The sequence below is a fragment of the Rhodnius prolixus genome, unplaced genomic scaffold (assembly GCF_049639745.1).
Source record: "Rhodnius prolixus isolate KJV_2025 unplaced genomic scaffold, Rpr scaffold_9, whole genome shotgun sequence".
Taxonomy (NCBI): Eukaryota; Metazoa; Arthropoda; class Insecta; order Hemiptera; family Reduviidae; genus Rhodnius; species Rhodnius prolixus.
In genome coordinates, this window is record NW_027411604.1 from 27,996,377 (window position 1) to 28,016,815 (window position 20,439).

Below are 20,439 nucleotides of genomic sequence, written 5' to 3' on the forward strand. Positions count from 1 at the left end.
ATTCGTATTAGTGAGATCAATACCGCTCTTAGAATTTATTTTAAAATATAAATAAATCTCCTCCTCGGTTTCCCCCTAGCTGCGTATTAGCATAAACTAATAAACTAGGGAAGGGGAAATCGTATTGACTCACTGAAGCTACAGCTGATTACAAGTTGCGTACGCTGTTCCGTGTTTGTTTTTCTTATTTAGGTAAGTATTTTCATTATTTTTAGGAAGATAATTTTGTTTTTTAAGTGTGGATTCGTTTTAGAACTTAATATTGCTTTAACTAGATGTTTTAATTAACACAGTGAATAACTGATTCGAACAAATCGTTGAGGAAGTAACTTCCAGAATGGGTGCCGTTTTGGGTTTATTCTCAGCTGCACAGGTATGTTTATTGCGTTCAAATATTTTTAAAACTTGATAAATGAAAAAAGTACCTGACTTAACTTAATGTTAGCCTTAAGGATGTTTTAAATATCAATGGAATGTGTTAACCTTGTATTTGCAGCCATTTTTAGCCGTTTATGAAAAATGTAGTAATTTAACATATTTTCAGTCTTATAACTGAATTTATGAAGGAAATATAAGGTGATCAAGTTTGGGAGCGTTATATTTCCTTCATATTTCTAATTGCTGTACCTCCTGCCCTAATGGTGTAATCTGTGCGAAAATATCGACAATTATAGTGCTCGTTTACCTCTACAATGGTGCACGATTGCAGCTTTCTAGCTGTATTTATGAAGAAGATAAAATTTGGGAACTTTATATTTCCTGCATATTTCATTTTCAGTCTTATAACTGAATTTGTGAGGAAATATAAGGTGATAAAGTTTGGGAGCGTTATATTTCCTTCATATTTCTAATTGCTGTACCTCCTGCCCTAATGGTGTAATCTGTGCGAAAATGTCGACAATTATAGTGCTCGTTTACCTCTACAATCGTGCACGATTGCAGCTTTCTAGCTGTATTTATGAAGAAGATAAAATTTGGGAACTTTATATTTCCTGCATATTTCTAATTGCTGTTTCTACTATCCTTTTGGTTCTTTATATGTATGAATAATATTTAATTCTGTTTTGAATTTTCACTGCAAAAAGTTTTTGTTGTGGGTCCAGTCTAATAGTTATACATAAAATTTTATAAGCGGCACTTAGGCTTGTAATGAATTTCCAAAGTGGCCCCCAAGATCATTTCGGTTGGCCATCCCTGGTCTGCAGCCTGAAATTATCACTTTTTCTTCCAAGATTCCTTATCCAGTGGAAAGATTTAAAGGGTCTGACAAAGAAAAACCATTTTTATCGGATGCCAGTTCTTCATGTATTTTTTTAAAAGGGCATTTCGGCTATAATACATTCAGATGGGACCTGGATTGAAGACTACTGATTTAAAGCAAGCAACAAAGATTTGGTCGCTATACCAACAGCTACGATAATAAAAACAAGCCATTGATACATTGAGTTTCCTAAGAACTAGAACATTTCTATGCCAGGCTTATCAAATCCAAAGCTTATCTATTGGTTTACAACCAAAGGAGAACTACATATCTCTCCGAGGGTTACATTACAAAGTACACACGTATTGGAGATAGATTTTTTTGCTTTGCTAGCATTGCAGTAGCAAATGCAAAATAAAATTGTGACTGTCCATTTTTTAAAAAAGAGATAATAGTATATTAATAAAATCGTACAAAAATGAAAACTAAACAGATTTTAAATTAATAATACCGAAAAATTTGCATACACACACTCCCACATTAAAATATAAAAAGTAACATTATAACTAAATGCGTGCACAAAATATAAAATATCTCCATTCTTCAAATTAATAAAGATAGATTTTTGAAGAAACTTTGCTACGTTTCTTGCTAACCTGATTATTTGTGTGAATAATTGAACAGTTCTTGTACCAATTCGCCGCGTGACTGATGGGACACGGGCGAATTCGACCCTATTTTGTTCAACTGGAAACGTGAATCGGAAGCGGCTGAATAATATTTACTGACTGATTATTGTTTAATAATTTAATCCAATTTCATTCTACAGCTTGCTTGCTGCTGTGGAAGCGCGGCTTGCAGTCTTTGCTGCGCTGCTTGTCCATCATGTCGAAATTCAACATCGACCAGAATTATGTACGCTATTATGCTTCTCGTCGGAACAATAACTGGATGTATTTTCTTAGCACCTGGACTTCAGACAGCATTGCAGAAGGTAACGTCAAGAACAGATTAATTAATATTTTGTTTAAATAGTTTTGTATCATGTGTGCACTGTTTACACAAACGTCAGGGAACCCTAAATTTTTAATTAGCTGAACTTATTTAACTCAAACTACAATCAACAAAGAACTGTAACCAGTCAAAAAATTAAATAAATAAAATAATGGAGCGTCAACATTTTAAGGTAATTGGCGCCCGTAGTTTTTTTTTTAGGTGCATATTCAGTCCGGAGGCAGTATTCTCTCGTTAAAGACAACACTGTCTATCACCAGACAGTGGGCTGTAAAAATTTTCTAGGAAGAGAAAATCTAAGGGCCAGCAGCTGGATTCAAATTCGGAATTTTCGCGTGGGAATTTCGCTTATAGTTATTTTCACCTGATGATAAACCATACCTTTGTCTGCCCTACATTTATTTGTTGAGCAAATATTTGTCTTTATATTTTGAATTTTTGACCAATTTTAATTTTCCGTGTTGAAAATGGGTTTTAATTATTTCAGGTCCCCTTTTGTAAAAATGACACAGCTACAAACTTGATAATTCCTTCAGTCAACTGTCAGGCAGCAGTTGGTTATATGGCCGTCTATCGTCTATGTTTTGCCCTGTCTCTATTCTTTTTTTTAATGGCCCTTATTATGATTGGGGTGAAATCTTCTAAAGATCATAGAGCTGGAATACAGAATGGGTAAATTTTCGATTTATGTATTAACATTTTTGTGTTTAAATAACCTTTAAAAATCCATTTTTAATACTCTGTACTTTACAGATTTTGGGGACTGAAATATTTACTTGTTATTGGAGGCTTAATAGGTGCATTTTTCATTCCTGAAGGCTGGTTTGGACCGACTTGGATGTATTTTGGAATGTTCGGTGGATTTGCTTTTATATTGGTACAGCTTATTCTAATCGTCGACTTTGCTCATTCTTGGGCAGAATCTTGGGTAACAAATTATGAAGAAACAGAATCAAGAGGCTGGTAAGACAATTTCATCATCTGTTTATATTACCTATTTTAAAATTTTTGCATTTAAAATTTTAACTGTAGTAGAGTCACTTCCTATTGCTTTAGCATAACAGAATTCTGGATCTTAAGGCGTTCTTAACAAATGACAAAATGCCTGTTTATGCAGACAAACTCTTTAGTCGTAAGCATCTCTTATCATTCACTCCAGTTACTTACTTCTGAAGAAACTTTTTCTTAACCGGAACTCTTATTAAGCTAAAATTCAAGTATCAGCTTTAAGTTACTTAAATGTGGATTAGAGTATTAAGTCAAAGGAAAGTATTAACAAACTTACTTTAACGAAAAATTATTTCACTTTTTCAAAATAACTAATGAGAACCTTTAAAGAATTTAAGAGTGGCTAAATGATAAAATATTATTGTTTCGGCACTTTTGCTTTTAAAAGAAATCTCGTAGGTTTTGAGGCTTCTAACGAATCTCTTATCAAGAAGTGACTGGTGGATTCTTAAGTTTCTGAGAACTTTTTAAACTTAATTGGGTTGCCCACGAGAGCATAAGTAAGATGATGTTCGGGATTCGGAGAATACAGTTGAAATAAGTTTAAAGAACGTGACTTTCAAGTTTTCTTTAGATTTGTTTCAATTAACCTTTTCGCATCTATAAGGAACGACCTCTTTAAAAATCGTTTTTTAGAGTGAAGAAGTGAAAGGAAGAAAAATATAGTGAGCTTACAAAATATTAGTAAATAACTTTACAGAGGAACGTACATATTTTAAATACAACTGCAATCAATCCCCAAAAATGTAACTGAGTAATATCAGTTGTAAAAAGAAAAAAGAAAAAAAAGTAAATGGTTATCATCAGTAAATACATTGCATAAAAAGGCAATTATAATTGAATTTTGTAAATAAATATTTAGCTAATTATTAATACCGTAATTTCCATTTTATTTTTAGGTATGCAGCTCTTTTATTTACCATGCTGATCAATTATGCATTAGCACTTACAGGCATTATTCTCCTATATTTGTATTTTACTCAAGTAAGAACACATTAGCTTGAGATAATGTTTATTATAATAATCTAAGTGTATATTAAAATTACTATTTTACTCTTTTCAGCCGGATGATTGTGCATTAAATAAGGTTTTCATCTCTATCAATCTTATTGTTTGCGTCATTGCCAGCTTTATATCTATTCTACCATCTGTTCAGGTTAGTGCATTCAACTGTTTTTAAAAAAAAGTACATGCAAAAAGTGAATTCAAATGATTCCATTTTAATACATAAATAAATTAAAACTGTCCGGCAGGAGAGTTGTTTAGGGTTGATCGTAAAAAAGTGCACGAAAAAGCGTGACGTTAAATAAAATATAGTACTTACGAATGTTCTCAAGTAATATCGTAAATAAACTGATTTAATATTTTCAGGAAATGCAACCAAGGTCTGGTCTACTTCAATCTTCCATTGTAACCCTTTATGCTATTTATTTAACGTGGTCAGCGTTATCTAATAATCCAGGTGCTTATTTAATGTTCTCGAAAAAAAAATAAAAAAGCCTATTGTTTGTTTAAAAATTAATTTCTATTTATTTCAGAAAATAAATGTAATCCTGGGTTCCTACTTACTGGTAAGTCTGGAGTAACTTTTGATTCAGAAAGCATAATCGGTCTGGTGATATGGATGGGCTGTGTTCTATATTCATCACTTAGAACTGCTTCAAAATCTTCCAAAATTACAATGTCTGAACATGTGCTGGTTAAGGATACTGGTGGTAAGTAGCAATGATTTGTTTATAAATTCATAAGTCATGTAATTATGACAATACCTTTAAATTTTAAAAAACTTATCCATTACAAGATTTGTCAAGTTTTTTATTCAATAACTTTTAGAATTTAATAATAATTATTGAAATATTTCAATGGCATACCATCATTTCCTAAATCAAAACTTAGTTCATAGATTTAGGCATAATCAGTTAAAAAACATATTTTTGATTAATTTTTATTCTTAATAATAGTAAACTGATTCCTCAAAATTGGTGATCTACTGATGCGTTCGTTGGATATAACAAATCCGCAAGGAGCACGGCTCCTTGTAGCAAGTTCCTCCAGGCATCTGCTATCTAATTTTTGGAAGGACGGTCTTTCAGCAAGAAAATATATTAATAATTTGCGCCCTTATTCCAGAAGACAAAATTTAATAATTTTTCTTTAAATGAAAACCATAAATGAAACAAAAAATGAACTAATTCTAAAGAAATTTAATCTCTACAATCAATAACCCACAAAATTATATTCCATTTATATATTAATTCTAAAGAATTAAAGCATTCTTACAAGTACGCTTATTCCTACGAATCAGTCGTTTTCTCTGAGTTAATTTTTACACATGGTTTTACGCATGTTTAAATGTTCATTACATTTGTTCATCTTGTTGGCTGTAAAACTAAGATCATGTAAGTTTAGTAGTAACCGTGAGAGATTGTTTAAACCTCTAACTTATTGTTTAATCGCCTCCTTGGCGAATTCTGAGCTATGCGCACATATTTTCGCTTGTTGATAGCTTAATTACAGTCATGTAGTGACAAAAATATTACTAGAGGAAACTAATTCTAGATTTTGTAAAATATATACCTATCTGCCCTACCGTTCACTGCAATGAACCTTTTTAAATGCTATAATTTAGAAAATTAAACAAGTTGATGTAATGTGTAAGCTTAAATAATACCATTTTTAGACATAACAAATAAGCCATAAATGGCTTCATATTCTTACTTTTTATTGATTTACCCACATCATTCTCTAATTGATTTTGTTGTTCCTTTAGCTCGGTCTTCTACCACCAATCTGGTTAATGATGAAGGTAGGATTTTTCTTAATTTTAAATAATCTGTAGTGCATGACGTTCAGAGAAATGTGCTTTGTCGTTCAAATATTTGTTTCTTATTTTAAATAACATTATTATTTTTACATAATGAATAGCAAAAATAGTAAAACGGAAGTGAAAGACTTCGACCTTAAAATCGATGCCTTTGGGTGTTTGTTTCAAATGCTTTCTAAGAGAGTTAGAAAACTTGGAATATACCTCCAAAAAAAAGTTTTTTTTTCCACATATTAATGCTTAAAAAAAAGAAAGCTTTTTTTCCTCCCAAGTTAATTAGAAGCTCAAATTTGGTTTGTTTACTAGAGTAATGTTATTTTATTTATTTTTATTATTTTGGAAGAAAAAACAAAATAAATAAATAAACAAAGAAACTGCCAAATTCTACATGTTATTTTACGGTCCAGAATACTTTATATTTCTGATTTTATGTGATCATCAATTTTATATCCAGTTCCCTTTAATAATTTCATGAAATGAAAAAAATAATATTGTTTAAGATTCTTAAGATATTCTTTGTTTTCAAACCAATTTTTTTCATAAAAGTGAAAATCATAGGAGGGCAGTTAGGTAGATTATTATATTTTGATATATATTAGTTTATTTATCTAAATATTAAAGCCGGAATGATTTTAAAAAATAGCTTAAAATAATAGTGAACCATAGCTATATTAACGGATACCATGTTTCACCATATAGTGAGAAGTGAAGCAGGAGAACTTAAACCATTTGGCAAGAAAACAGTATTGGTAGACATAAATTCTCGGAGTGTTCATTTGAAAAATGCGAAACTGAATGGTATGAAAAAGAGTAATTTGTGTCTTCTTTAGCAGTTCTCACTTTTGTACATGTTCAGAGATTTCAAGGTCGAAAAAAAGAAGAAAAAATTGGCATTTTTTATTGTTATTTTTATTACAAGAATTATTGCTGATGATTGCATTTATAAGCTAGCGTTTTTTTGGGCGTTTTGTCCAAAAAATTTGAGAAAACTCGTGTTGTTAATTCTAGGGGAATACCCTGAACAAATGTCCAAATAGATAGGTAGTAAATCTACGAGTATACGAGGTGTGTTCAAAAAGTAACGGGAATTTTCGTTTTTTGAAAAAAATATTTATTTATTCATCTACATTAATATTGTCGCCTTCAAAGTAGTCCCCTTCGCATACAATACACTTGTGCCAGCGCTTTTTCCAATCCTCGAAACACTTCTGAAACTCGATCTTTGTGATAGCTTTCAGCTCTTTCAGCGATTCGCTTTTAATGTCATCTATGCTTGTAAAACGACGGCCTTTTAATTTTCTCTTTATGTTTGGAAATAGAAAAAAGTCACATGGAGCCATGTCTGGCGAATATGGAGGCTGGGGCATCGTTAAAGTTTTGTTTTTGGCCAAAAATTCACGAACAAGCAATGAAGTGTGAGCAGGTGCATTATCGTGGTGCAAAATCCATGAATTGTTTTGCCACAAATCCGGGCGTTTTTTTCGGATTGCTTCACGCAAACGGCGTTGAACTTGTAGGTAGTACTCCTTATTGATTGTTTGACCTTGTGGCAAGAATTCATGATGCACTATGCCATTAAAATCGAAGAACACAGTGAGCATAACCTTCACATTCGACCGCACTTGTCGAGCCTTTTTCGGTCTTGGCGATCCAGAATGCCTCCACTGGGAAGATTGAGCCTTAGTTTCGACATCATATCCGTAAACCCATGTTTCGTCACCTGTTATAACACGTTTCAGTAGATCCGCATCGTTGTCGACTTCATTGAGTGACTCTTGAGCAACTTCCATTCTCCGCTGTTTTTGTTCGAAATTCAACAATTTTGGAACAAATTTTGCTGCCACACGTTTCATACCCAAAACATCCGAAAAAATTTCATGGCATGAGCCAATTGATATGGCAACATCATCAGCAACTTCTCTGATTGTGATTCGGCGATCGTTCATAACCATTTCTTTCACTTTTTTCACGTTTTCATCGGTTGTTGATGTGCTTGGACGTCCAGGTCGTTCGTCATCTTCAACGTTTTCGCGGCCATCTTGGAAACGCTTATACCACTCGTAAATCCTTGTTTTACTCATAGCAGACTCACCATATGCCTTTATTAACATTTCACACTTTATTTCATTTTTTACGCAAAATTTAATACAAATTCTTTGATCCATTTTTTTTAACAAACAAAAATCGCCAAGCTCGAAAAACACGTCTAACCTTAACGGCTGCCACTTAAGAAGTAAACAATGAATATTACTGAAAATTTTATCGTACTTCAGGGGCATGTGTACCAACATAATAAAAAAAAAAAATTTACAATCAGACTCTCCAAACCCGCGAAATTTAAAAATTCCCGTTACTTTTTGAACACACCTCGTATAGTGTAGTGGAATTTCAAGCCGAAGATCAGGTTCTAGACTGCGCGCGCTGCCTTGGATTTTCTCTTTGTCTTACACAAGAGGTGGGATTCTCTTTGGAAACAATTTGTTGCTCGATGACGGTAATGAGAACGACGTGAAATCTGCTTGGGTACACAATTAATAGCATGAACATGACACCAAGAACCATGCGATTAGAATCCATCTGTTAGACACCGTAGTAGTACTGTAAGCTTAACCTAGAGTAGGAAAATGAGCTTAATGGATTGAGATGGCTCCGGGAATCAGCATACGTACATCTTGTGAACAGTACAGTACCTCAAGTGCCAGAGCCAACTTTGGTAACAACACATCCAAATACAATGAACTAGGATGCTGAAATTAATTCGTAATTGTGACATGTTGAAAGAGGTAGAAAACGTCCAAATCTCTGCGATTGGGTTGTTTCAAAATTCTTTTTTGATGTATTAACCAGTTAAAATCATTTGGAGTCGCAATTGTATGTCTCTCTTTTGCTGGGGGAAATATTCTGAGTTCCATCGTATTTTGTTAAAATGGTTCAAAGCATTTGACTTTCTTTTTTTTTTTTTTTAATTTAATATACGCGTCAAATTTTGAGCTAATTTGATCTGGATCTGTTCCCAGTTTACTGCTGGCTTCCGACACAGAGTTACAGTGACTACAAAAAGCTGTAATATTTTCTGAGGAAAAGAAAATCTTAAGGCAGGCAGCTGGTCCCGCAACCATGATCTAAGCGTAGGATGTGTTTTCACATACTGAGCTTATCTTTTCCCTAATAACATACTTAAAATTAGCCAATCTAGGGGGCGTTTTTGGAACCACTAAACTTGAAACATTCCAAGTTCGCTTTTATTGCTGCAATTAAGTTATTATAAATTTAAATTCAAGGTTCTCGTACATAATTATTGTAGAAAGTATTTGAATAGAAGTTTAGGATGTGAACCTACAATCAGTAATAATTTTATTTGAATTTCGTAACTCTTATTAAAAATTACTGAAAAATTTAAATTTCAGAGAGTGGTGAAACTAGTGGAAATGCTCCTGAACAACATGACAAAGTGTGGGATAATGAATCTGATGGCGTTGCATACTCTTGGTCATTTTTCCATGTTATGTTTGGCTTTGCTACATTATACGTTATGATGACTCTTACCAATTGGTACAAGTAAGTATTAATGATCCTTGATAAACCATTGAACCTTGATTACTAAATTTAGTGATTGGTTGCGAATACTGTAGGCTAATTGCATTAGCTAGTTGTGCATATTTGAATAAGATCTTCATAAATGTGAGCTCTCCGGTAAGCAAAAATTGGTTCCAGTGCTAATTTGAGCGATCGTGTTTCTATAACTCTATTTAAAGGTCGTAATCAGATTTATTCAAAGATTCTCCGAGCGACTGTATTTGGGAAATTCAAAATTTATGTTTTTAAAATTTATATCTCAGATGGCTGTCGTTATGTTTTTTAAAGACTTATTAAAAGTAACTCTAGGTGTTTTTCCACTTAAGCTTGAATAGTAAATGCTGTTATGTAGGCTGTAACTTTTATTTGAATTACACCAGCAAGAGAGTGAAATTCAAGTGAATTTTTTAAAGTTAATTTTAATGATGATGACGAGTATTATTTTTAAAGGAGATAATAATATGAATGTATATTAATATTTATTCAATTTATATTTTTACAGACCCAACTCCTCATTAGACACTATCAACTCTAATGCGGCTTCAATGTGGGTGAAAATGTTATCAAGTTGGGCCTGTTTAGCTCTATATATTTGGACATTAATTGCACCAATTGCTCTTCCAGATCGCCAGTTTAATTGAATTTGATATAGCTGTTTAACTTTTTTCGTCACCTTCTAAGCAAATAATGTATTAAAAAAAAAAAAAGTCTCTTTAAGTATGCTATCAAATTAGTCTATAATCTCTGTGATTATTTTTTTTTTAACTTATTTTAGAAAGTATAAATTGGTAGTGTACAATTTATTTTTATTTGTTCTTGTAAATATATTTTTGTAACGTTAGAGATGTTCTTTTGTAAATATTTCTTTGAATTATCTGATTCCATGTTTATTGATATTTTTGATTAAAACTTATCATTGCGCTTTATACTAACAGAATTATACCTTTTACATTTAAAAGTAGAGTACTTTTTGATTTACTTTTCAACGTTAATAAATTACTAGTACTTATGTTTACTGCCATTAATTTTACCAAAAATACCTTTCTCCTTTTCTTCATTAGATTTTATGCATTGGTGTGGATAACTTGGATAAGCAATGAGTATGAACCTTATTCATCTGAAAGTTGACAAATATCTTAGTTTGAAAACTTCTAACTAGGATAGTGAAGAGAGTTTGGAAAAACCCTGCACATATATAAATGAAAAGTAGCTGGAAACGTTGTCCGGATTCTACTTTCCAGAAAAGAATACGTATTAAAAAGAAGTTTATTGAAAGGAATACTTATGGTTTATTATCTTTTAAAATTTAAAAATTCGTAAAGCCTATCCAGAAGAACCGTTAATATTTTTCAAATTGTACTATTATTATACTTCGAGTGAGAAGGAACTAAGCATTATGCTTTCCATTCACCTATCTCCTGCGAGCTCACGACTATAATTGTGTATTATTGAGGAAAATTAATAACACCTATATTATTAATTACAATTTATTTTTTCAAACATCTTGGTTACAAATGCTGGTTCACTGAAATTCTTAGTTTCATGTAATTCTTTTAAATTAAGAAGGCCGACGGGAAATAAGTTTATACGTAAATACACAAATCACCAATTTTGAACAGTAAACATTTTTAAATGATTTGGGTATTTTTACTCAAAGCAATCATGCATGTTTCCACTAAAGACCCTTATTTAAGGAGTCAGAATCATAATAATGGAGTTCATAAATCGGCTAATTAATAGTTAGAATATCTGCTTCTGTACTTTCGAAATAATAATAGATATAGGATAAAAACAGTTTTTCATATGCTTATTCCACAATTTTATAGCTTTTATCAAGCCTTACTAGTAGACTAGTACTACTAGCAGAAGGGAAACGATAAGGTAAACACCAATCAGCTTTCTACAAATAATACAAACACAAAGGTAATTGAACTGAACGAACCTTACCACTGGAGAGTGGAGATAACCATAGTGAACATGGATATAACCCCACCTGATATCTCTGATACACGAATATAGTAACAATTTGGCGACCTAAGTATCAAGTACCGCAAAGAACCTGAGGCTAGTTTTATATCCAGAAACAGTATTAGTAACCTTAAATTAAGAAATGATGACTCATATTAAGCAATCTTTGATATTTATTGCATTGTTGATAAACGGGATCTTTAGTAAAGGTTGTGTGCAACTTGATTCATATTCATTCGATAAGGTATGGCATAAACGTATATTTTTTCTATTCATGTACCCAATATGAACGAAACTATATATTAAAGTACCCAATAATATGCATAAATTGTTATGTATTGCAATTGGTTTTATTTAATCTGTTTTCATATTTTCTGCTTTGTCTTTCATAGATTACTGCAAAGTTCCAAGCGTCACTAATTAAATTTGATACTGCCTATCCCTATGGTCAAAAACATGATGCATTCGAAGCGGTCTGTGAATCTGCTTACTCGTCACCCGATCTGCTTACCGGCGAGGTATTTGTGCTATAAATTTTACCATAATATTGTTTTCATTCCACCTATTGACATTTATTTTTCTTTTCAATAAAACTACTTTTAATAAAAATATAAACAATGTAGTTATCCTAACGAAAATTTCAGGTACAAGTAAAAGATTACGGCGATAAAGATAATGAAGATTTAGCGAAAAGATATGGTATAACGAAAGATGATTTTCCTGCTGTGAAGTTGTTTTTAAAAGACAAAGATCCGGTAACTTTTACAGTTAAAGATGATAAAGATTTTAACGCTGATAATTTGAAGAGGTTCATCAGGTATCTGCTTTCTTAGAATGTTTCTTTAAATTTGTCTAAAATTTATCTAGTTTAAAGGTTCATTTTTGCAATTATTTAGATCGAAATCTACTGTGTATATTGGTCTTCCCGGTTGTCTAGAAACCTTTGATAAATTAGCAGCAAAATTTATTAAATCAAATAACGTTGAAGAAAGAAAGAAATTGTTATTAGAAGCAGAACAACTGTGGGACAAAGCAAAAGGAAATAGAGAAAATAAAGCTGCCGAAACTTATGTCAAGGTTTGTCAGGTTTCATTACTGAGTTAATAAAGTCTTTTGGATTTCCATCCAGATTATAGTAGATTAATAGGATGACATTTTTTTTTTCTTGTGGTCTTTAGTAACAGTGTTCTAGAATTCCATTAGAGAATTCGAAAACTGAGTTTTTGTATAAGGGTTGAACTTATCAAAAAACTGAAGAAAAATCGACACTTGAAATACGTCCTTGATAATTTTTTTCCTCTTTTACTAGATAAAATTTTCATATTTTATAAAAAAGTTCTCATCTTTATTTGTTAGTGGAATTCACAACGCAGCCAAAAGGTTTACGAGTAAAACGTAAGCATTAGTCCAAAGCGACTTTAGACATTTTTCCTGTATTTTTTTTCAGCGTTTTAGTGAAAAACGTAGCGCCTAAACGCCTGTACCAATTTCCATGAATGAAATTTCATTCGAAGTTGTACATATATATCGTTTTTTTGGGAGCTCGATGTTGTACATTTCTTATACCGCATTCATATTCATAGTCGAAGGATACATCATTGTTTGATTCTTGCTGGTATTAGTTATCATACTGTACCAATTTACATTGGAAAGACGAAAATTTAAGAAGCTGTTTTGTTTTCGCTTTAGCGGGAGACATAACCCTCTTAGTTCATCAGGTTAAGACCTTAAAGTTAGTTAACTTCTCTAAAGATAGACTTAATTCAGCAATTAGTTTAGATACCATCGCATTAGTACTGGTTTACATTAAAGAGGTATGAATGACAGATGCATTGAATTAGTAACACTTATTTTAAACTGTTTTTACTTCATTTTTTCAGATAATGAGAAAAATGTTAGATAAAGGAGATGACTTCGTCAAAAATGAATCATCGCGTGTTGAAAATGTTATTAAAGGCAAAATAAGCAAAGAAAAACTGGCAGAAATGCAAGAAAAAGTTAATATTCTTCAGTCTTTTACCCATCATGATGAACTTTAAATTTAAGTAAAAATTGATTAAGCTAGTAGAAATGTGGAATAATTTAAGGACGTATTTAAATATTTACATAAGTGGGCTAAACATTCCTTTTAATGAAACATTCAGTCATGAACTGGAAAAAATGCTTCCAAAGCAAAGGTGGTGTGCATCTGTGATATTTAACGATAATAACAGTTTTTAGTCATTAAATTTTAACCCATTAAAAGACATCCTTAGTGCTAAATGCCCTAAGGATTTATCTTTATTGATATGTACCCAACTACATATTGTTTTAATTTCTAAATGTACATCCAGGTATAATGTAATTTTTTCACTAGAAGCATAAGAATCAACTAGTGTAAATGAGTGGGTCAATTAAACTTTTTCATCTTGAAATTTGTATTTATTTTGTTAAAATTATTATAAGACGCTTCAGTAACTGGGGACATTGGATTCCAGAGCTTTTATTAGTGCATTGACAGTCTTAAAGGAAGAGTATAAGAAATAAAAAGCGCCTTGGAAGAAAAAATAAAAAGAAGTACAGCTAGAATCGAACATGAGGTCTCTGCATGGATCCAGTGCACCACTGAGCTACTCCTTCCTTGCATTTTATTATCCAGATATATCCTTAGAATATTTATGGATTAAATTAAGTTGTATTTCAAAAAATAAAAATTCTTACATTTGCAAAAAAAAAAGAAAATGATGAGAAATGCTAGAAAACAAGTGATTTTCTCACGACTCGCTGCTTAATTTTATAGTTATGGGCATATGTAAAAATTGTTTCTTGAGCTGTTTTGAGGAAACGTAGCCTATTATTGTGTAAATTTTGAATGAGGTGAGATTAGTTCCATTTGACCGAAAGTGCTGAAATGCAAAAGCTCTGTCTACACATTCTGTTCAAATTTTGAAAATAAAAATAAAGCAATTACAGCATAACAAGTTTTATTCAAACAGTAATTTAAATGTTGAAAATTCTACTTCTGAAAGATGTGTCCACTCGAAAGTTAATAAATATTCCTCCTACTACGTTGCAGAAAACTTTGGTATTGTTACACTTGAAGTGAAACTTAAATTAACAGCTGTATTAAATCTGACTACTAAATTGATATATAGTCATTTTTCGAGGATTATTTACATTATTTTTAGTTTTTTTGGCGCTTCGTCGACTGTATCAAATTTTATTTATTTAAATATCAATGCTAACTTAAATTTTTTATCCAACTGAACTTTAAAAAAAAAAATTTCAAGAAAAGTGTTGTTACAGAGCTCAAGCTCATATTTGTGACTCAATGTCGTGTTTGAGTTTGATGGTTTCCATTATATTCACATTCAATACCTCTTTCGTCATTCTCTTCGGATCTATTGTATTAAGAGTCAACCCATACGTAACTTCACAAGTAAATCCCACTTAAAAAAATTTACATCAATTGCGATGTAGAGTCTTTCCACACATCTCTAAACACATCATTAAGCTTCTTTTTTTTTTGTTTAAGGTAGGGATTAGCTAAGTTGGTTGTTTACTGGCCTCCATTGCGGAGATCCTGGTACAGTCCAGCTGGTTGCTCTGATTTTGTTCTAGTAGAGGAGCCTCTATCATTTATTGCATGGGGCCGGCGGTGCTCTTGGCGCCAATGACCTCAAATTTTCACGTTAAACATAGATTATTAAACATCAAATTTAGTAAAATTAAACGAAGGGATTCGCAAGTTTTTCAGCTCAAGTGCTTTGACTGCCATAAGTGCAATTACAACCCTGCCATACTTAAAAGTTCACACAGACTCATGTAATCTTTTACTCTTTTTTTTTTTTTTTTTCAAAAAGGCAATCTATCTTTAAAACTTTTTATTAAATAACGCATTGACTTTATAAAAAAACTGACAGTAATAAAAATATAATAAATATGTCAAATAAATATTGCTGTTTTACCAACACCAGGAATTTAAATATAAATAAAATTGAAAATAAAAATATAATACAATAAGTATAGTACAGATTTAAATAATTTGAATCAAGGTTACATTATAAGATAATGTATAAATAATAAAATCTCAACTATCAATGACTATTTTAATACTAAAATTATCTAATCGCTTGGCGAATTGAGCAATAGCTCACTAGGAAATTAAAAACGATTTAAAAATTAGTTAGTTTATAGAAATAAATTTTGCTAAAAAATGAACAATAATGTATCAAAAATATAACTGAATCAAGGTGTCTTAAATTTTTGGTTAGCAATAAAACTTAGCATTGTAAAGTTTATCTAAAAATGCCATTATTACTGGAAAAGCAATTTATGATCTCACTTTGTTAGCTACAAATAAAGAGAAATTCAATTTGTACGATAAACTTGTAAAAATTAAAATAAAAGGCACTAGTTATAAAACTTTTACAAAACCTGACTCAGTATTTTTATGTGTTTTTTGTCATCAACAAAGTTACTTAACTTGTTCATAAGTCCTTCTATATTTATCATCAATACTTTTTAAATACCATGTTCCTGGTAATAACCAATCTATTTTACCTTCTGGAGCATATGGGGCTTTGTTATGATTCTCTTCACGAATTTCCATAATTTTAGAAAATTCTGTTGGTTCAACTTCTTTACGATTTTTCAAAACATCGTGTAAATATTGTAAACTAGACACCAGGTTCACTAACTTCTGACCAGCCACAACTTTTATAGAGAACATAGACGATGCTAGACCTGATCCATACGAAAAAAGGCCAATCCGCTGGCCGCTAAGGTCACTTGCTGTTTTGTTACATAAATACGAAACTAATCCACCATATAGTGAAGCAGTATACATATTACCTATTTGATTAGATAGTAACAGTGATGCTAAAGTTTTCTTTTTATAAATCTCATCACTGAATTTGACAAAATTTTTTTCAACATCTTTATCAAAATATGTATTTTCCAATTTATAATTTATAAACTGTTCTAAACCTGGATAAACTTCGGGCACTCTTTCGCTTGGAGTATTTAAAAAATCAATAAAAACCAAACGTGCTAATGATTTTTGTACTAGTTTACAATATGGTGAATGAAATATCATTGCATCAAAACTATTTAATCCAACAGCGTCGTTCGATGATTCACCGTTTAATCCAGATAGTTTTCTAGCTTTTTCACAATAAAGTTGATAACATTTATCAAGTGCTGTCAAATAACATTGTATTGAAAGTTTTCCATCAACTGTTGGATATTCTGAGGAAAGATTAGGTTTATAAAAATCATAAGCATGATACATAAATGTGGCACGTAAACCACGTTCAACTACTAGTGGAGCATTTGGTCCAACCAATATTGCAATTGCGCCGGCTCCACCTGTTGGCCTTGCACTGCCTTCTGCATAAATTGCTATGTCACCTGTTACTACAACAGCTAATCGTCCATCCCAAGCGCTAGATTCTATCCATGAAAGAGCATTATATAAAGCACTGGTACCTCCAAAGCAAGCATTCGTTGTGTCAATGCCTATTAAAAAACAAGTCTTTATTAATAACAGCGGTGAAAAAGGTTATGTAAGTAGAAGGTGGGAAGTTAAGTATGAGGTTCTCATTGGCACCCAAGTTAAATAAGTAATAAAGCAGTGAAAACAGGTAGGAAGTAACTTCTAGTTCTAAAATAAAGTAATTTTTTTTTTTCAAGAACACGAAAAGGATGAACTACACCATGAATATCATGTTAAATTAATCAATTTTTTTTTTAGAGTAACAGACCCACTGCCTCTTCCAATCTGTACATCTAGGACGCGACAGAATTAAATGTGCCCAAGTACTTATATTCTTGTCTATTTCAAACTAAATACATCCTTCCGAAACCACAATTTTGCGCCATCACATTATCTCAAATTTACTAAAAGCATCCGAGAATCACTAAATTTTCCTTCCGAAAAGTAAAAGTTATTAAACTCGAAGTTTATTGACTTTTGAGATCGACATTAGTCTAATATTTACACTGTAACTGTACCATCAATCTATGTTTTTGATTTACTGCCCTACTAAGAGTAGTAGGAATTTTTTAAAATTGTGAAAAATAGTTATTTCTTCTAGACGGCTGTTAAAATTTTGAAGCTTCTTAATATTGTTATGAGTTCAGTTAACTTTAGATCAATGACCGCACTGATCCTAGCTAGAATCAAAGCCTAGGTCCGACTAGGCTTTTGTACGGACTGAGAAATAAGATTAGAAATAATGGCAAAATACTAATTAAATTATTTAACGTTCTATTCTTGGAGAAGCTGTGATATTAGACCACTATTCTAAAATATCTTACTTGGCGTTTGGTCTAAAAAAACACAAATTTGTTTAACATATATTTGTATATCTGTCGGGCGGCCGTCTAGTGGTTATATGAAGCGGAGCTTTGTACGTGAAATAAATTCTTTAAATTGCATGCAGATCAGTATATACAAAAAAAAAACCTACATTTCCTAACAAAATTTATAAACGAAAATTATACTGTAATAAAAAATTTAAAAAACAAACCTTCAACATCGTGGTTACCACTTTCTTCAAACAGTTGCATAAGAACACTTTTTACACTTTTACTTTTGTCAATAATAGTCTCAGTACCAACTTCCAATCGACCAATATCATTATATGAGATACCACTTTTAGCAACTAATTGGCTCACAGCTGTTAAACAAAGTGAATTTATATCCTCGCGATCTGTACAAAAACCCATTTTATCTTGGCCCAATCCAATAGTATATTTCCCAGCTGAGACATTATGAAAAATTTCTAATTCTTTTTGCAAGACATAAGCTGATGGTAAAACCACATGAAGTCCTAATATGCCGACATCCTCAGGCCAACATCCGACTCTGAAAACATAAACCTGTAGTTAAACTTCAAAATTTTAATATTTGCTATAATTTTTGTTCAAAAAAAGTATTAAAAATAAAACATACCGATAATTTTAAATATTTTTAAATTAATCGGGTAAAATGTTTGATTTTATTTTCTGATGTTCATTCCGCCACAAAAATAAAATATTTCATAAAACTTATATTACTTAGATCTATTAGATTTATAAATTAATATCTGCTAATTAAACTTGTAATAGTTCAGTAACGTTATGCAATATTAGGATAGGAAAGCAAATTGCTAGTTCTCTTCAGGAAATCATCACACTAGTCACCGAAAAGAATCATCAAACACGTTATGCAAATCTGTAAGTATTCGAATATTGTTCAAACATGAGATCCTTTAAGTTTTTAATTTAGTCGGTTTCAATAGTTTCATATTGTTTTCAATTCATTCCCAATGATGTTTATGTACTGTAATTCGGTAAAGGTGGATAGGCAGATTGTAGATATCAATAGTAAGAAAAAATAGAGGAAACTGGAAAAGAATCCTCTAGACATTCTCTACCTACCCCAATTTTTGTAAGATAATGTCTTCCATTCATCTTTCTCTGCAAAACTGAAAGGACTTCACAACTAATATAAGCATATACACCAAAGGAATTACCTTACTTTATCACAAGGGTATTATTTAAAAACGATATATAGGAACATTTACTTTTAGCAAAAATAGAAAACAGAAGAATGAGTAAATATTTTACTCACCTCTTGAAATTCTGACTTGTTCGGTGACTAAATGTGCACTGATCTTCCATTTTTATAATTTCAGAGTACTTTATGAATTTCGTACCTCGGTACCTACAAAAAATTGAACAATTACATTGTGTTCAGAATTTTCATTAAACAAAAAATATTCCTAATCTGATTTAACTGTTATCATGTTTCAACAAAAACTGGTTTTATTTTATATTTTACCTTGTGAAAATAAAATTTATTTTGTAATTTTTCTTCAATTAAATTTTCCTTGGTAGTAATCCAAAAAACTTGCTATTTCAGATTTTTAATTGTCCTAAAAGTAATAACAAATTTAATGACTAGTCTCCTTTACTAGAAACATTCCACACAACGAAGTACACAAGACCTTCAAATAATGTGCGCCCTATTAGGTTTAATTAAACAGCAGCTAAGGTCATCCTAAAACATCACTTAAAAGAACTGTTTCTGTTTAACTTGGATGAAAAAAAGCAGTGGTGGTTTTATACGTCGGTTAAATTAAAATATAAATTACTTTTTTTTTTTAAAGTATTTTCTCAATATCTTCCGTTTTCCACGACCATCCTTGTACATATACTGGTAAATAGACTACGATTTTACTAACATTATTAAAATTAGAAACATTAACGTAGTTTTATTATCAAACTTGCCGAAAACAAAAATAAAACTTTTACTTGATTACAATTAATTTGGAAAACATTTTAGTTAATTTTTACCTATTATATTGGGCTTAAACGTTTTAAAGCTCAATGTAATTAGTTTATAGAAGCTTCAATCGAAGTTAACTTATAAAATGTGTACTAACAGCTTTTGGAGAAAATTTATGAAGAATTCAGGTGAAGAGGTCAGTAGGCCAGTCATATACAAAAAAAAAGTAGTACATGATCTAACCTTAACAAATAAATCCTTGAATTTTCTAGACTTAAATTAAATGCTTGAGAAAATAGAATGTTTTTTAAAAAGCAATTCAAGATAAGTGATGAATAAATACAATAAGTGTACCAACCATCTTTTTAAAAGATCAACATTTCTTTTTACATTGAATATCCTCATTTGCGGCACATATTTCAATAAAACTACATCCTTACAATAACCCTTAAGTACCGGCTTAACAGCTCAGCCGGCCTTATCAACCCTGAGGTGCTAAACTTAGATGCGAACTAAGCATACACTACTGGTACACTAATGGATTGCGATCTAAAGAGCAACACAAGAACGAGAACACTGCAGTCAATGAGTCAA

The 20,439-nt window shown here is 31.4% G+C and overlaps 3 protein-coding genes across 6 annotated transcripts; 2 read left to right on the top strand and 1 right to left on the bottom strand.

Moving 5' to 3' along the window:
* Positions 1-34: 34 nt before the first annotated feature.
* Positions 35-10,632, top strand: Serinc (serine incorporator TMS1). Of its 4 annotated transcripts, none has more exons than XM_074129072.1 (12): positions 36-192; positions 294-373; positions 2,031-2,195; positions 2,703-2,887; positions 2,969-3,178; positions 4,123-4,207; positions 4,287-4,379; positions 4,595-4,685; positions 4,762-4,938; positions 5,994-6,029; positions 9,455-9,605; positions 10,126-10,632. In XM_074129072.1, the coding sequence occupies exons 2-12, from the start codon at positions 338-340 to the stop codon at positions 10,262-10,264; spliced, it is 1,368 nt and encodes a 455-aa protein (XP_073985173.1). In that variant the 5' UTR covers positions 36-192; positions 294-337; the 3' UTR covers positions 10,265-10,632. The 4 variants fall into 4 exon arrangements, with proteins under 4 accessions (XP_073985177.1, XP_073985173.1, XP_073985176.1 ...); XM_074129073.1 differs by having other exon boundaries at positions 53-192; positions 276-373; XM_074129075.1 differs by lacking the exon at positions 5,994-6,029.
* Positions 10,633-11,543: 911 nt separating this feature from the next.
* wbl (endoplasmic reticulum protein 29-like protein wbl) lies at positions 11,544-14,362 on the top strand. Its single transcript, XM_074128410.1, has 5 exons — positions 11,544-11,835; positions 11,984-12,109; positions 12,236-12,408; positions 12,488-12,668; positions 13,472-14,362. Exons 1-5 carry the CDS (start codon positions 11,734-11,736, stop codon positions 13,628-13,630), a joined length of 741 nt encoding a protein of 246 aa, XP_073984511.1. The 5' UTR covers positions 11,544-11,733; the 3' UTR covers positions 13,631-14,362.
* A 1,039-nt stretch (positions 14,363-15,401) lies between these two features.
* Positions 15,402-20,439, bottom strand: Hmgs (hydroxymethylglutaryl-CoA synthase). The gene is made up of 5 exons (XM_074128406.1): positions 20,204-20,439; positions 19,399-19,492; positions 19,189-19,281; positions 18,104-18,441; positions 15,402-17,090 (listed from the first exon to the last, which is right to left on the bottom strand). Exons 3-5 carry the CDS (start codon positions 19,236-19,238, stop codon positions 16,048-16,050), a joined length of 1,431 nt encoding a protein of 476 aa, XP_073984507.1. The 5' UTR covers positions 19,239-19,281; positions 19,399-19,492; positions 20,204-20,439; the 3' UTR covers positions 15,402-16,047.

Excerpts from the sequence above, each read along its gene's own strand:
- Serinc (XM_074129072.1), top strand. The coding sequence starts at position 338 with ATGGGTGCCGTTTTGGGTTTATTCTCAGCTGCACAG. Across the intron at positions 3,179-4,122 it reads GAAACAGAATCAAGAGGCTG|GTATGCAGCTCTTTTATTTA; the intron begins GTAAGACAATTT and ends TTTTATTTTTAG. Across the intron at positions 4,380-4,594 it reads CTATTCTACCATCTGTTCAG|GAAATGCAACCAAGGTCTGG; the intron begins GTTAGTGCATTC and ends TAATATTTTCAG.
- wbl (XM_074128410.1), top strand. The coding sequence starts at position 11,734 with ATGATGACTCATATTAAGCAATCTTTGATATTTATTGCATTGTTGATA. Across the intron at positions 12,409-12,487 it reads AATTTGAAGAGGTTCATCAG|ATCGAAATCTACTGTGTATA; the intron begins GTATCTGCTTTC and ends GCAATTATTTAG. Across the intron at positions 12,669-13,471 it reads CTGCCGAAACTTATGTCAAG|ATAATGAGAAAAATGTTAGA; the intron begins GTTTGTCAGGTT and ends TCATTTTTTCAG.
- Hmgs (XM_074128406.1), bottom strand. The coding sequence starts at position 19,238 with ATGGAAGATCAGTGCACATTTAGTCACCGAACAAGTCAGAATTTCAAG. Across the intron at positions 18,442-19,188 it reads ACAAGTCAGAATTTCAAGAG|AGTCGGATGTTGGCCTGAGG; the intron begins GTGAGTAAAATA and ends TTATGTTTTCAG. Across the intron at positions 17,091-18,103 it reads TGGTAACCACGATGTTGAAG|GCATTGACACAACGAATGCT; the intron begins GTTTGTTTTTTA and ends GTTTTTTAATAG.